The sequence below is a fragment of the Microcaecilia unicolor genome, unplaced genomic scaffold (genome assembly GCF_901765095.1).
Source record: "Microcaecilia unicolor unplaced genomic scaffold, aMicUni1.1, whole genome shotgun sequence".
NCBI lineage: Eukaryota > Metazoa > Chordata > Amphibia > Gymnophiona > Siphonopidae > Microcaecilia > Microcaecilia unicolor.
Window position 1 is genome coordinate 85,797 of NW_021963054.1, and position 16,353 is coordinate 102,149.

General features: G+C 48.3%; 1 protein-coding gene across 12 annotated transcripts in view; it reads right to left on the reverse strand.

Moving 5' to 3' along the window:
• LOC115458851 (kinesin-like protein KIF23) overlaps positions 1-16,353 on the reverse strand; it is a 222,104-nt gene that overhangs the window by 65,291 nt on the left and 140,460 nt on the right. For all 12 annotated transcript variants that reach the window (XM_030188680.1, XM_030188687.1, XM_030188679.1 and 9 more), the window contains one exon: positions 10,083-10,240. In XM_030188680.1, coding sequence (XP_030044540.1) covers positions 10,083-10,240 — 158 coding nt within the window. The remainder of the gene's footprint in view (positions 1-10,082; positions 10,241-16,353) is intronic.

A 16,353-nucleotide genomic window follows, 5' to 3' on the forward strand; every position in this document is an offset into this window, starting at 1 on the left:
AGTTGGATTTAAACCCCAAACAGATTCTGCAGCACCGACTGCCCGAACCGACTGTCGCGTCGGGTATCCTGCTGTAGGCAGTAATGACATGTGAATGTGTGGACAGATGACCATGTCGCAGCTTTGCAAATCTCTTCAATAGTGGCTGACTTCAAGTGGGCCACTGACGCTGCCATGGCTCTGACACTATGAGCCGTGACATGACCCTCAAGAGTCAGCCCAGCCTGGGCGTACGTGAAGGAAATGCAATCTTTCCTATTGGGGTCGAAGGAAATAAACAATTGGGCGGACTGTCTGTGGGGCTGTGTTTGCTCCAGATAGAAGGCCAAAGCTCGCTTGCAGTCCAATGTGTGCAACTGACGTTCAGCAGGGCGGGTATGCGGTCTGGGAAAGAATGTTGGCAAGACAATTGACTGGTTAAGATGGAACTCCGACACCACCTCTGGCAGAAACTTGGGGTGAGTGCGGAGTACTACCCTATTATGATGAAATTTTGTATAAGGAGCATGAGCTACAAGGGCTTGAAGCTCACTGACTCTACGAGCTGAAGTAACCACTCGCCTCCACCTACCCTCCTCTCTTCCTTCCCGTTCACATTAATTGATTTGATTACTTTATTTATTTTTTGTCTATTAGATTGTAAGCTCTTTGAGCAGGGACTGTCTTTCTTCTATGTTTGTGCAGCGCTGCGTATGCCTTGTAGCGCTATAGAAATGCTAAATAGTAGTAGTAGTAGTAACTGCCACCAAGAAAATGACCTTCCAGGTCAAGTACTTCAGATGGCAGGAATTCAGTGGCTCAAAAGGAGGTTTCATCAGCTGGGTAGGACTACGTTGAGATCCCATGACACTGCAGGAGGCTTGACAGGGGTCTTGACAAGAGCAAGCCTCTCATAAATCGGACGACTAAAGGCTCTCCAGAGATGGCTTTACCCTCTACACGATGATGGTAAGCACTAATCGCACTAAGGTGATTCCTTACTGAGTTGGTCTTGAGGCCAGACTCTGATAAGTGCAGAAGGTATTCAAGCAGGTTCTGTGTAGGACAAGAACGAGGTTCTAGGGCCTTGCTCTCACACCAAACGACAAACCTCCTCCACTTGAAAAAGTAACTCTTTTTAGTGGAATCCTTCCTAGAGGCAAGCAAGACGCGGGAGACACCCTCCGACAGACCCAACGAAGCAAAGTCTACACCCTCAACATCCAGGCCGTGAGAGCCAGAGACTGAAGGTTGGGGTGCAGAAGCGCTCCGTCGTTCTGCGAAATGAGAGTCGGAAAACACTCCAATCTCCACGGTTCTTCGGAGGACAACTCCAGAAGTAGAGGGAACCAGATCTGACGGGGCCAAAAAGGCGCTATCAGAATCATGGTGCCGTGGTCTTGCTTGAGCTTCAGTAAGGTCTTCCCCACCAAAGGTATAGGAGGATAAGCATACAGGAGGCCGGTCCCCCAATGGAGGAGAAAGGCATCCGACGCTAATCTGCCGTGTGCCTGTAGTCTGGAACAGAACAGAGGCAACGTGGTTGGTCTGAGAGGCGAAAAGGTCCACCGAGGGAGTGCCCCACTCTCGGAAGATCTTGCGTACCACTCTGGAATGGAGCGACCACTCGTGCGGTTGCATGACTCTGCTCAGTCTGTCGGCCAGACTGTTGTTTACACCTGCCAGGTATGTGGCTTGGAGAAGCATGCCGAACTGGCAGGCCCAACGCCACATCCCGATGGCTTCCTGACACAGGGGGCGAGATCCGGTGCCCCCCTGCTTGTTGATGTAATACATTGCAACCTGATTGTCTGTCCGAATTTGGATAATTTGACAGGACAGCCGATCTCTGAAAGCCTTCAGTGCGTTCCAGACCGCTCGGAGCTCCAGGAGGTTGATCTGAAGATCCTGTTCCTGGAGGGACCACAGTCCCTGGGTGTGAAGCCCATCAACATGAGCTCCCCCCCCTCAGGCGAGATGCATCCGTCGTCAGCACTTTCGTGGGCTGTGGAATTTGGAATGGACGTCCCAGGGTCAAATTGGTCCGAATGGTCCACCAGTGCAGTGAATTGCGGCAACTGATGGACAGGCAGATGACATCTTCTAGATTCCCGGTGGCTTGACACCACTGGGAAGCTAGGGTCCATTGAGCATGTCTCATGTGAAGGCGAGCCATGGGAGTCACATGAACTGTGGAGGCCATGTGACCGAGGAGTCTCAACATGTGCCGAGCTGTGAACTGCTGAGACGCTCTGGTCTGGGAAGCAAGGGACAGAAGATTCTGCGCCCTTGCCTCGGGAAGAAAGGCCTGAGCCGTCTGAGAATTCAGCAGCGCACCTATGAATTCCAGAGATTGGACTGGCTGGAGATGGGACTTCGGGTAATTTAGCACAAACCCCAGCAGCTCCAGAAGGTGGATAGTGCACTGCATGGACCGAAGGGCTCCTGCCTCCGAGGTGTTCTTGACCAGCCAATCGTCGAGATACGGGAACACGTGCACTCCCAGCTTGCGCAAGTACGCCGCCACCACCACGAGGCACTTTGTGAACACTCGTGGCGCAGAGGCGAGCCCAAAGGGCAGCACACAGTACTGAAAGTGCCGTGTTCCCAAACGGAATCTGAGATACTGTCTGTGAGCTGGCAGTATCGGGATGTGAGTGTATGCATCCTTTAAATCCAGGGAACATAGCCAATCGTCTTTCTGAATCATGGGTAGAAGGGTGCCCAAGGAAAGCATCCTGAACTTCTCTTTGACCAGGTATTTGTTCAGGCCTCTCAGGTCTAGGATGGGGCACATCCCCCCTGTTTTCTTTTCCACAAGGAAGTACCTGGAATAGAATCCCTGCCCTTCCTGCCCGGGTGGCACGGGCTCGACTGCATTGGTGCTGAGAAGGGCGGAGAGTTCCTCTGCAAGTACCTGCTTGTGATGGGAGCTGAAGGATTGAACTCCCGGAGAACAATTTGGTGGAGTGGAGGCCAAATTCAGGGCGTATCCGCACCGCACTATTTGGAGAACCCACTGGTCGGAGGTTATTAGAGGCCACCTTTGGTGAAAAAGTTTTAACCTCCCCCCGACTGGCAGATCGTCCGGCACGGACACTTTGATGGCGGCTATGTTCCCATGAATCCAGTCAAAAAACCGTCCCCGGTTTTTGCTGTGGAGGCGCAGGGGGCTGCTTAGGCGCACGCTGTTGACAGGAACGAGCGCGCTGGGACTGTCCCTGTGCCTGATGAGGCCTTCGGGCCGGCTGGGTGTACCTACGCTTGTTGAAGGCGTAGGGCGCAGCCTGCCGGGCCCGGGAAAAACGTCCACCTGCAGAGGTGGATGCTGAAGGCGCCCGGTGGGAGAGCTTGTCGAGGGCGGTTTCCCGCTGATGTAGTTGGTCCACCAACTACTCGACCTTCTCACCAAAAATATTATCCCCCCGGCAAGGGACATCAGCCAGCCGCTGCTGGGTGCGGTTGTCCAGGTCAGAGGCACGCAGCCATGAGAGTCTGCGCATCTTATACTTGGGCCGCAGCTCAAGATGCCACATCACAGGTGTCATAAATACCCCTGGACAGGAACTTTCTGCACACCTTCAGCTGCCTGACCACCTCCTGAAAAGGCCTGGACTGCTCCGGGGGGGAGCTTGTCGACCAGGTCCGCCAGTTGCTTCACATTATTCCGCATGTGTATGCTCGTGTAGAGCTGGTAGGATTGGATGCAGGTCACGAGCATTGAAGATTGGTAGGCCTTCCTCCCAAACGAGTTCAGAGTGCGAGACTCCAGCCCCGGGGGCGCCGAAGAGGTATCCCTCGAACCGTGCCCTCTTGAGAGCAGAGTCCACGACCACCGAGTCATGAGGCAATTGGGGCCGCATTAACTCTGGATCTGAGTGGATCCTGTATTGGGACTCCGCTTTCTTGGGGATGGTGGGATTAGATAAAAGTCTCAGCCAGTTCCGAAGCAGTGTCTCCTTGAGGACACTGTGCAACGGTACCGTGGAGGACTCTCTAGGTGATGATGGATAGTCGAGGACCTTGAGCATCTCGGCCCTCGGCTCATCCACAGAGACCACGGGAAAGGGAATGCAGATAGACATATCCCTGACGAAGGAGGCAAAGGAGAGGCTCTCAGGTGGCGAGAGCTTCCTCTCCGGTGAAGGAGTGGGGTCGGAGGGAAGGCCCACAGACTCCTCTGAGGAGAAATATCTGGGGTCCTCCTCCTCCCCCCACGAGGCCTCTTCCTCAGTGTCGGACATGAGCTCCTGTAGCTCAGACCTCAACCGGGCCCGGCTCGCCTTCGAGTCCTCGGTGGCGGCGTCGAGCGGTGGACTCCCGCGCCGGTGGGGATGAGGCTCCCTCCATCGATGTCGACAGGGACTCCACCTGCGTGGCGGTCGAGACCGGCGCCGCAAGCGGCGTCGGCGTCCAAGGCCTCGGCACCAGGCTACAGCACACCGGCGCCTCCATCAACGGCGCCGGGGGCACAAGCACCACCGGTGCCGGCACAGTCTGGCGCATCAGCCCTTCCAGGATCCCCGGAAGGATGGCTCGGAGGCACTCGTCAAGGCCCGCTGTCGGGAAAAACGAGGGGGCCGGTGGAGGTGCCGGTGCCAGAATCTGCTCGGGTCCAGGAGACGGCACCGAAGTGCCCGTGCCCTGACGTAGCGATACCTCTACCACCGAGGGGGACCGCTCCTCCTGGCGCTGCCGCTTCCTCGGCGTCGAGTCATCTCTGGAGCCGGAGCTGGTAGCCACATGCGCCGTAGGCGACCGATGACGGTGCTTCTTAGCCTTCTTCTGGTGCCCGTCATTGGCGCTCGGCGGTACCGAAGAGGAGGAGGTAGATTCCCCTCAGCCTCGGGTCCGACAGGGTTCGGTCCCGATGGCCCTGGGTAGAGGGAGTGACCGGGGCCGACTGCCCGCGCGGCCGCTCACCCCTGCCATCTCCGGAAGACCGGCGGCCCAACGGGACCTGTGCTCCTGGGGTCGGTGCCGATTTCGTGGACATCGGTACCGGTACCGAACATCCGGCCGTCGACACCGATGCCGTCGAAGTCGACGTTGAGGGGCCGGCGCAAGTTCCAAAAAGACGGTCCCGCAGAACGTGCCTCGCCACCTGTGTCCGTTTCCGTAAACCGAGACACAAGGTGCACGTCTTGGTATCGTGCTCCGGCCCGAGGCACTGGAGGCACCAAGCGTGAGTGTCGGTCTGCGAGATATGCCGGCCGCACCGACCACACTTCTGAAATCCACTCGGGACCTTCGAGGACATCAACAGAAAAATCGCGTCGGCGAAGTCAAAGTTGTCGATGGTGGCAGTAAAAAGCACACCCGAAAAGAAATCGACCGCGCGGCCACAAGGCCGCAACGTGGCGCCCCGCGCTAAACGTTTACGAGGGGGGAAAACAAAGGTGTTTTTTTTTTTTTAAAAGAAAAGAATAAAAAAAACAAACGAAGAAACAAGAAGAAAAAATTTGTGGCGAAGGCGCGATCCGGTTTCCGGGGCTGACAGAGAGAGAGATGAACACGGCTCTCTCCAGCGCGGAAAAGAAAAGACTGAGCGGGAACGGTCGCGCACGGGCGGGAAGACGGCCGCGCATGCGCGGTGGGCGTGCCCTGCGTGCGGGACCGCCCGCGAAGTTTTGTTCCGGTTGGTGGGGGCTGCCGTGGACGTCAAACCCAGTCGTGAGAACAAGCAGCCTGCTTGTCCTCGGAGAATACAAGAAACAGGTAATAGAAATCACAAAAATCTCAGCCCCTCACAGCACAGCTAGAGAGGTTTAAAAAAAAATTTGTTTATACAGAGAAGCCCCTCACAGCACAGCTAAGTACGTAAGTATTGCCAAACCGGGACAGACCGAAGGTCCATCAAGCCCAGCATCCTGTTCAACAGTGCCCAATCCTAGTTACAAGTACCTGGCAAGATCCCAAAACAGTACAATATATTTTATGCTGCTTATCCCAGAAATAAGCAATGGATTTTCCCCAAGTCCATTTTAATAATGGCTGATCCAAACCTTTTTTTAAACCCCACTAAGCCATCTGCTTTTACTACATTCACTGGCAAAGAATTCGAGAGTTTAATTACATGTTGAGTGAAGAAATATTTTCTCCAATTTGTTTAAAATTTACTACTTTGTAGCTCCATTGCATGCCCCCTAGTCCTAGTATTTTTGGAAAGAGTAAACAAGTGATTCACCTCTACCTGTTCCACTCCACTCATTATTTTATAGACCTCTATCGTATCTCCCCTTAACTGTCTTTTCTCCAAGTGGAGTGGAGGAGTGGCCTAGTGGTTAGGGTGGTGGACTTTGGTCCTAGGGAACTGAGGAACTGAGTTCGATTCCCACTTCAGGCACAGGCAGCTCCTTGTGACTCTGGGCAAGTCACTTAACCTTCCATTACCCCAGGTACAAATAAGTACCTGTATACAATATGTAAGCCGCATTGAGCCTGCCATGAGTGGGAAAGAGCGGGGTACAAATGTAAAAAAAAAAAATAAAAAAAAGCTGAAGAGCCCTAGCCGCTTTAGCCTTTCCTCATAGGGAAGTTGTCCCGTTCCCTTTATCATTTTCGTTGCCCTTCTCTGTACCTTTTCTAATTCCACTATATCTTTTTTGAGATGTGATGACCAGAATTGTACACAATATTCAAGGTGCGGTTGCACTATGGCGCGATACAAAGGCATTATAACGTCCTCATTTTTGTTTTCCATTCCTTTCCTAATAATACCTAACACTCTATTTGCTTTCTTAGCTGCCATCGCACACTGAGCAGAGGGTTCAACGATGACACCTAGATCCCTTTGCTGGTTGGCGACTTCTAATGTGGACCCTTGCATTACGTGGCACAGTGGCAAATAAACTCCAAACTGGTCTTTTCTAGCCCAGGGACAGCCCAATGGCGATCATTAAGTGAACGAAAAATGTGGGCAGAGGAATAGGAAATCATAAGACTAGAGAGATAACATGGAGGGCCTAATCTGAAAGTCCTAAAAGTGAGTATAAGAAGCCTGAATAAGACTCTTTGTTGAACAGGAAGCCAATAGTGATGTTTTAACAAGGGGGAGGAGTGCTCAAAATGATCTGCACAGCAAAGAAGGCAAATAGCTGTGCTTTGCAAAGATTGGAGGTTTTTTTTTACGAGATAGTGAGGACAGCAGCCCAGATAAGTAATATTACTTTAAATTGAGCCCTATGATTAGAAGGGACAGTATGAGGGAATGAAAATATTGCAGATCAAAATAACGACGAATGGAATGCAACTGACGTAGAAAAAAAAAAGAAACTAGTTTTACAGACAGCAGAGATATGGCATGCAAAGGAGAGTTGAGAGTCTAAGGTAACCCCAAAGTATCGGAAGGAGTTAACTGGAACAATGTCAATCTCCATAAGGTGAAGGGGAGATGTAGGAATGGAAGGACCCCTGTAAACCAGCAGGATGTCATTTTTTGTGGGTTTAGGACAATTTTATGATCAGCAAGCCATTTAGTGATCTAAGTGAGACAGTTCTGAAGAGGAGTGATGGATGGAGAGTATAGATCAGTGGGGAAGAGAAGTAAAATGTCATCAGTAAAGAAATAACTGGAAGTACCTGAGGATTCGATGAGGGTAGCAAGGGGACTGAGATAAAGATTGAAGAGGGGATAGCATAGAACCCTGAGGCAGTAGCATACCAAGGGCGGGGCGGTGGGGTTGGTCCTACCAGCTCTACCGGCCCCCCACCCCCTCTGGTGTTACTTCCTAGAAAGGGTTCTTTTTAAAATTTGTGTATATATAATTTGTTTTTTTAAGGAGAAAACCTGATTAAGTTTTGTGTAGTTTTAAACTTGTTTTTTGTTTGAACACCTCCCAGGCCCAGACCTAAAAACCAGACTACACAGGCTTACCACATCCACCTTCTGCTGGAGACTGAGAAATACTGACTCCTGGGGGACTGAACAAGATAGTTATGCAGTTCTTGGAAAGTTATGCCGTTCTCAAGTCACCATCTGCTGGTGTGTTGTGCATAACCCATCAGTCTAGAGGGACACTATGGAACTAGCATTTGCAGAACACAGGGAAAGGAGGGCTGAAGAATACTCTTATGAGAGCACCTAAGAATATCACCCTGCTCTCAACCACAGGAAGGCCCTGTATCACAATCAAACAAATATCTCATGTGTATTCAATAGTGATAGTCTAAAAGGCAGACTCAAAAGGCAGGGAAGGTGGTTCAAGGACCAGAGTCAGAACTACTGTACTATACCTGGTGGCTAGACAACAAAAAACAGCTGAGGTGACACAAAACACACTATATACATTTGATTGTGCCACAAATTTCTTTATTGTAGATCACACTAGACTCGACACTGGCAGTGTTTTGACCAGTCTGCTTCAGGAGTCTAAAGACAAACACCAGCTCGGACACTGTGTAGCACCCACACTTAAGTGCACATAGTATTCACGCCTTTATGTTCAGACATTCAGATCTGTCATTTGTGCTCTACGGTGGTCTGCACAGGGGAGCAGCGGCTTCAAAGGTATCCATAACTCTATATGATTTAGACATTTATGATGTTAGAACCATCAATTTTATGCACGTTAAATATTATTTGTGGGAAATACTTTTATAAGCATTTATGATGTATATTTTGTATGTTCTTGTGATCATATTGTATTGCATTACTCCCTCGCATGTTTATGTGGATATATTATAGATTTTAGACATCTCATTTTTTAGTTTCAGTTTAAAATTTTTATTTGTGGATATATTTTAGTACATGAACACATTTGAATGTTTTATTTTATTCTTTAGACTCCTAAAGCAGGCCAACTGGCCAAAACATGGCCCATGTTGCATCTAGTGTGATCTACAATAAAGAAATTTGTGGCACAGTGTATATAGTGTGGTTTGGGTCACACCTTCGCTGTTTTTTTGTGTATGAGGAGACACTTGCGGACCTGAACATGTATACCCTGGAGGAAAGGAGGAACAGGGGTGATATGATACAGACGTTCAAATATTTGAAAGGTATTAATCCGCAAACAAACCTTTTCCGGAGATGGGAAGGCGGTAGAACGAGAGGGCATGAAATGAGATTGAAGGGGGACAGACTCAAGAAGAATGTCAGGAAGTATTTTTTCACGGAGAGAGTGGTGGATGCTTGGAATGCCCTCCCGCGGGAGGTGGTGGAGATGAAAACGGTAACGGAATTCAAACATGCGTGGGATAAACATAAAGGAATCCTGTGCAGAAGGAAGAGATTCTCAGGAGCTTACCCTAGAATGGGTGGCAGAGCTGGTGGTTGGGCAGCGGGGATAGTTCTGGGCAGACTTATACGGTCTGTGCCAGAGCCGGTGATGGGAGGCTGGGATAGTGCTGGGCAGACTTATACGGTCTGTGCCAGAGCTGGTGGTGGGAGGCGGGACTGGTAGTTGGGAGGCGAGGATAGTGCTGGGCAGACTTATACGATCTGTGCCAGAGCTGGTGGTGGGAGACGGGACTGGTAGTTGGGAGGCGAGGATAGTGCTGGGCAGACTTATACAGTCTGTGCCAGAGCTGGTGGTGGGAGGCGGGGTTGGTGGTTGGGAGGCGGGGATAGGGCTGGCCAGACTTATACGGTCTGTGCCCTGAAGAGGACAGTACAAATAAAAAAGTAGCACATATGAATTTATCTTCTTGGGCAGACTGGATGGACCGTGTAGGTCCTTTTCTGCCATCATCTACTATGTTACTATGTTACACTTCAGAGTTGTAGGGGTTTGTTGCTCTGTTTTTTTTTCGTTATCTGTACCTGGTGGCTCCTTAACAGAGTAGAAAAGGATAAAGGGATCTGGATTTAGATCAGACCTAAGCCCTCAGTGTACAAAGAAATACTATTATACCTGGGGCAATAGAGGGAGGGTTAAGCAGGCCACAAGCTGCATCAGTAAGATTTAAAACCCTGGCTTCACTAATTCTCAGCTCACTGCAACAACAACCAGGCTATGCCTCCAGTTCAAAGAATGGCCAAAGTCTCAAAGCAGTCAAGAATGCCCTTTATTATGGGGTATTAATGAAGGAACCCCCCCCCCCCCCCCCCCCCCCAAAAAAAAAGGAAAAAAAACCACGCCTTTTTTGAGCTAGGAACCAACCTTATACTCCAGTGTTTTGATTTTCTTCTCCAGTCGTTCCACCTCAGATTTCTGGGAAACAATAAGTCGTTCCTTCTCATTCAGTTTGGTCTGAGCATAGTTTGCTTTGGCTGAAGATGTTTCCTCAAGATCTTGTAGCATAGCTTTGAAGTCATGTACTACAAGCAGAAAGGCAGCACAGGATCAGAGCATCAACTTAATGCTCAACAGCTTAAAGCATCATTGCTAAGAAATCAGCAGCTATAGTCACAGGTTTCTATGAGATTTTAGGAAAATGTCTAATTTCCTGTATTTGTTTAAGTCTGCTTAGAACAAAAGGATATTTGTTTTACATAACCCATGCCTCCTTTTTCAAAATGTCTTCCTGAACACCAATAAGGAGAAATTAGGTCTTACCTGCTAATTTTCTTTCCATTAAGCCCTCCGGACTGGTCCAGATACTTGGGTTATGCAGGCTTACCAGCAAAGAGAGACTAAACACCTAAGCTTGAAACTGTATAATAGCCCTGTGCAGTTCTTAGCTAGCATTTCACTAACAAAGCAGAAGGTCAAAAGAAACTATTTCCTCCTCAATAGCTGTTCTCTGGTCTCAACAAAGCTATACAGTCTTACATGTTGAGCTCCACCTTGTCTGCCCATTTTTTGTTTCGTTTTTAACTAATGTACACGTGTCGGCAACCACAGCAACCAGCAATCACAAAAACTATTCAAAAGGAACTAAATTCAACTGTCCAACTGAATCAACAAAATCCTCCATGACCTGAACTTCCGTGTCTCCTGACGAACAATCATGAAGGATGAGTTTTGGACCAGTATGGTAGGCCTAAAGGAAAGAAAATTAGCAGATTCATACCTAATTTCTCCTTCCTTGTCAGCTATCCAGACCAGTTCAGACGCTTGGGAATTACCAAAGAAGTGAAAACTAATGGTGAAACCCTCAGAGACTTGAAGAAAACACTCCCACATGAAAGGCTGCATCATGCTTCATTTGCATATCAATCCGATAATGCTTTGTGAATGAGTGTAAATAGGACCACACTGCTGCTCGGCAGACAACTACACTCTGCCCATGAGGCAGCCATGCCCATCATGAAATGTCCTTTAAGAGCCGGTGGCACCTCATGCCCTTTACAAATATGGGCCAACACAATGGCCTCCTTAAGCCAATGAGCTATGGATAGATACCTTTGAAGCTGCTGCTCCCCTGCTGACCACAATAGATTACAAACAATGGATCTGAATGCCTGAACACTTCTGTTTTCTGCAGGTAAGCTAACAAAACTCTTGATGTTCAAAATGAGACCATAGCCTCCTTCAGAATCACCTGAGACCGGAAGAAATGGATTTAATCACATGAAAGGACAATGCCACTTTTGGAAGAAAGGAAAACAGCAACAAAGCTTCTTAAGGAAGATAAGGCCTGTAGCTCCGAAATCCTACAAGCCAAGGAAAAGGCAACTAAGAAAACAATCTTCAAAATAAGATCCTTCAACATACAATTGGCTAAAGGCTCGAAGGGTGAGGAAACCAAGGCAGATAATACCAGATTCAAATTCCAATGAGGAACCACAGGTTGCCCGGAAGGCCAGATAAGAACATAAGTGTAGCCATACTAGGTCAGACCAATAGTCCATCTAGTCCAGTATTCCAAACAGTGGCCAAGCCAGGTCACATGTACCTGGCAGAAACCCAAATCGCGGCAACATTCCATACTACAAACACCAGAGCAAGCAGTTGCTTCCCATAAGTGAAAGAAAGCAATCTGCCAGAAATTGAAGTGGTACATTTCCCAATAGCGATATCCATCCTGTTGGGATCAAAAGAAACAAAAAGCTGGGTGAACCATCTGCGGGACCTTGCCACTCCATGTAGTAGGCAGATGCTCGCTTGCAATCCAAGGTGTGCAAGCTGCTTTTGCCAGGATGGGCATGAGGTTGAGGAAAGAACGTTGGCAAGACAACCGGTTCAGATGAAACTCCGACACCACCTCTGGTAGGAACTTGGGGTGCGTGCGGAGGACTACTCTGTAGTGATGAAACTTGCATCCACCACTAAGTCCTGATGCTCACTGAATTTACGAGCTGAAGTAACAGCCACCAAGAAAATGACCTCGGGATCTCGGTGTCGCTGTTGATAATACGTTGAAACCCTCTGCTCAGTGTGATGCAGTGGCTAAGAAAGCAAATAGAATGTTAGGTATTATTAGGAAAGGAATGGAAAACAAAAGTGAGGATGTTATAATGCCTTTGTATCACTCCATGGTGTGACTGCACATCGAATATTGTGTTCAATTCTGGTCACTGCATCTCAAAAAAAAGATATAGTGGAATTAGAAAAAGGTACAGAGAAGGGCGACAAAAATGATAAAGGGGATGGGATGACTTCCTCATGAGGAAAGGCTGAAGCGTCTAGGGCTCTTCAGCTTGAAGAAAAGATGGCTGAGGGAAGATATGATAGAGGTCTATAAAATAATGAGTGGAGTGGAATGGGTAGACATGAATCATTTGTTTACTCTTTCCAAAAATACTAGGACTAGGGGGCATGCGATGAAGCTACAAAGTAGTAAATTTAATACGAATCGGAGAAAGTTTTTCTTCACTCAACGTGTAATTAAACTCTGGAATTCACTACCAGAGAATGCGGTAAAGGTGGTTAGCTTTGCAGGGTTTTAAAAAGGTCTGGCCGGCTTCCTAAAGGAAAAGTCCATAGACCATTATTAACTTGTCTTGGGGGAAAATCCACTGCTTATTTCTGGGATAAGCAGCATAAAACGTATTGAACTTTTTAGGGATCTTGCCAGGTATTTGTGACCTGGATTAGCCACTGTTGGAAACAGGATGCTGGGCTTCATGGACCTTTGGTCTGTCCCTGTGTGGCAATACTTATGTACTTATGACCTTCCAGGTCAAGTACTTCAGATGGCAGGAATTCAGTGGCTCAAAAGGAGCTTTCATCAGCTGAGTAAGAACGGCACTCAGATCCCATGACACTACTACTAATTTCTATAGCGCTACTAGATGTACGCAGCATTGTACACTTGAACATGAAGAGACAGTCCCTGCTCAACAGAGCTTACAATCTAATTAGGACAGACAAACAGGACAAACAAGAGATAACTTATAACTTCTGACCGGTGGGTTCTTCAAATAATCTGTCTTGGATAAGCCTCCAATTTGCCCACCGAGAGCTCACTCAGCTCTCAGCACAGGTAGGTACTTGCAGAGGAACTCTCCACCCTTCTGAAGACCCATGTGGTTGAACCCATTCCACACAAAGTGGAGGCACACAAAGTCCCTATGTACACCAGAAAGACAGAGTCCGAGGGGTAGGGTAGATAGGCTCTTCCAGAAAACCAAGGGAGACGTAGGTTCAACAAGGTCTTAAAAGACTCAACATAGTTGCTGTGTTTCGGCATCAAAACACCTGCATCAGAAGTCTCACTTTTAGGCATATTTTCAAAGCACTTAGCCTTCCAAAGTTCCATAGGTTTCTATGGAACTTTGGAAGGCTAAGTGCTTTGAAAATATGCCTCTTTGTCATCAGAGGGTTTTTTTTTTTGCGTGTTTTACAACTCTGGATCTAATGTGTTGATCTAAAGTTACATATTTCTTTGGAAACTTTGCCTATCTTTGTACAACAAACAATACTAGACTCCTGATGCAAGTGTTTTCGTTGAACCCATTCCACCAGGGGAAGAAGACAGGGCTTCTCCCTATAATTCAGAAAAACGATTGGCTATGCACTCTGGACTTAGCATATACTCGTATTCCAATACTTCCGACCCATTGGAAGTACCTCCGATTTTGGCTGGGAATACATCACTTTCAGTACTGCGTATTGCCTTTTGGCCTCACTTCAGCTCCCAAGGTCTTCACCAAATGTCTAGCGGTAGTTGCAGCATCGCTACACAGACTGGGAGTCCATGTGTTTATGTATCTTGATGATAGGCTGGTGAAGAGCAGCTCTGTGGACGGTGCTTGGGAGTCCATGCGGATGACTATTCGGGTGCTAGAGCTATTAGGGTTTGTTTTAAACTACCCCATAGTAACATAGTAGATGACGGCAGAAAAAGACCTGCACGGTCCATCCAGTCTGCCCAACAAGACAAACATATGTGTACACCTTACCTTGATTTGTACCTGTCTTTTTCAGGGCACAGACCGTATAAGTCTGCCCAGCAGGATTCCCCGCCTCCCAACCACCAGTCCCGCCTCCCATCACCAGCTCTGGCACAGACCATATAAGTCTGCCCTCCACTATCCTCGCCTACCAACCACCAACCCCTCTTCCCCCCAACTGCTCCGCCACCCAATTTCGGCTAAGCTTCTGAAGATCCATTCCTTCTGCACAGGATTCCTTTATGTATATCCCATGCATGTTTGAATTCAGTTACCGTTTTCATCTCCACCACCTCCAGCGGGAGGACATTCCAAGCATCCACCACCCTTCTCTGTGAAAAAATACTTCCTGACATCTTTCCTGAGTCTGCCCCCCTTCAATCTCATTTCATGTCCTCTCGTTCTACCGCCTTCCCATCTCCGGAAAAGATTTGTTTGCAGATTAATACCTTTCAAATATTTGAACGTCTGTATCATATCACCCCTGTGCCTCCTTTCCTCCAGAGTATACATGTTCAGGTCAGCAAGTCTCTCTTCATACGTCTTGGAACGCAAATCCCATACCATTCTCGTAGCTTTTCTTTGCACCGCTTCCATTTTTTTAACATCCTTCGCAAGGTACGGCCTCCAAAACTGAACACAATACTCCAGGTGGTGCCTCACCAACATGGCATGGTGCCATGAGCTCCGGGGTGTCGAAGGATTCGGCACCTGAGAAGCGCCGGTAGGACCGCTCTCCTTCCATACAGGAGGTGCCGATGTGACTGTCTCCAAGCAGCTAAGATTCAGCTCCTGTATCGACCCCAGAGGTTCTGCAAGCTTTTCCCCGATGTCTGCCCTCAATGAGCACATACGGGCCTTGCTCCCAGAGCTGCTGGATGGCCTATTATAAAGAACAAAATTGCTGAGCATATTCAAAAGCATCGACAAAGAGGCTCATTTTCAAAGCACTTAGACTTACAAAGTTCCATAGATTACTCTATGAAACTTTGTAAGTCTAAGTGCTTTGAAAATACACAAAAAGTCAACATGGATTTAGTGAAGGGAAATCTTGCCTCACCAATCAATTACATTTCTTTGAAGGGGTGAACAAACATGAATAAAGGAAAGCTGGTCGATATTGTGTATCTGGATTTTCAAATGGCGTTTGACAAAGTACCTCATGAAAGATGCCAGAGGAAATTGGAACATCATGGGTTAGGAGATAGTGTCCTATTGTGGATTAAAAACTGGTTAAAAGATAGAAAACAGAGAGTAGGAAGTTTCATCGGAGTCAAGACAGGAGCTGGTTTCTCGTTGCCGCTCCCTTAGACATGGTTCCTTGGCATTGAGACAGGTTCGGTCTCGGACATCACATAGGGGAGATACTCTTCGACACTGAGGAGGAGTTCTCCTCGGAGTCAGAGGAAGATTCCAGATACTTTTCCTCAGATGAGTCTTATGGGATCCCCTCTTAACCCTCTCCACATGCTGAGACTGTCTCTGTCGGAGAGCCTTTCACGCTCATCCTTTGTTAAGGAAATGGCTGATGCCATTCCATTTCCTTTAGAGGTGGAGGATGAGCCCAGGGCCAAGATGCTCAAGGTCCTGTACTATGCATTTCCTTCTTAGGAGGTTGTGAATGCACCTCTCCATGAGGTACTCAAGGAAGTCCTCGTCAGGAACTGGGCATCTCCTCTGTCGGTCCCTGTCATGCCCAAGAAGATTGACACCCAGTTTCGGATCCACAGTGAACCTGGGTTTGTAAGGCCTTAGTTGCTTCATGATTCCTTGGTATTACAATCTGCTCTCAAAAGTTCCAGTATTACTAGTGACTGTGCCTCGGCGCCCCCAGACACAGAAGTTAGAACCCTGGATTCTTTTGGGAGGAAGATGTAACAGGCTTTAATGCTGATCTCCTGTGTTCTGTCTTACCAGCGCTTCACGAGTGTTTACTTGTGAAACTCAGTGAGACAGCTGTCAGACTTGGTCGATACACTTCCTCCAGAGCAAGCCGAGCCGGTATAGGAATGCGTAGGCTCTTGTGGCTCTGTGTGTCTGACTTGGAACATTCTATTCAGCAGAGGTTGGCAGATGCCCCTTGCCGGGGGTGATAACCTTTTTGGAGAGAAGGTTGAGGAGGTCGCTGACCAAATCAAGAAACACACTGATAT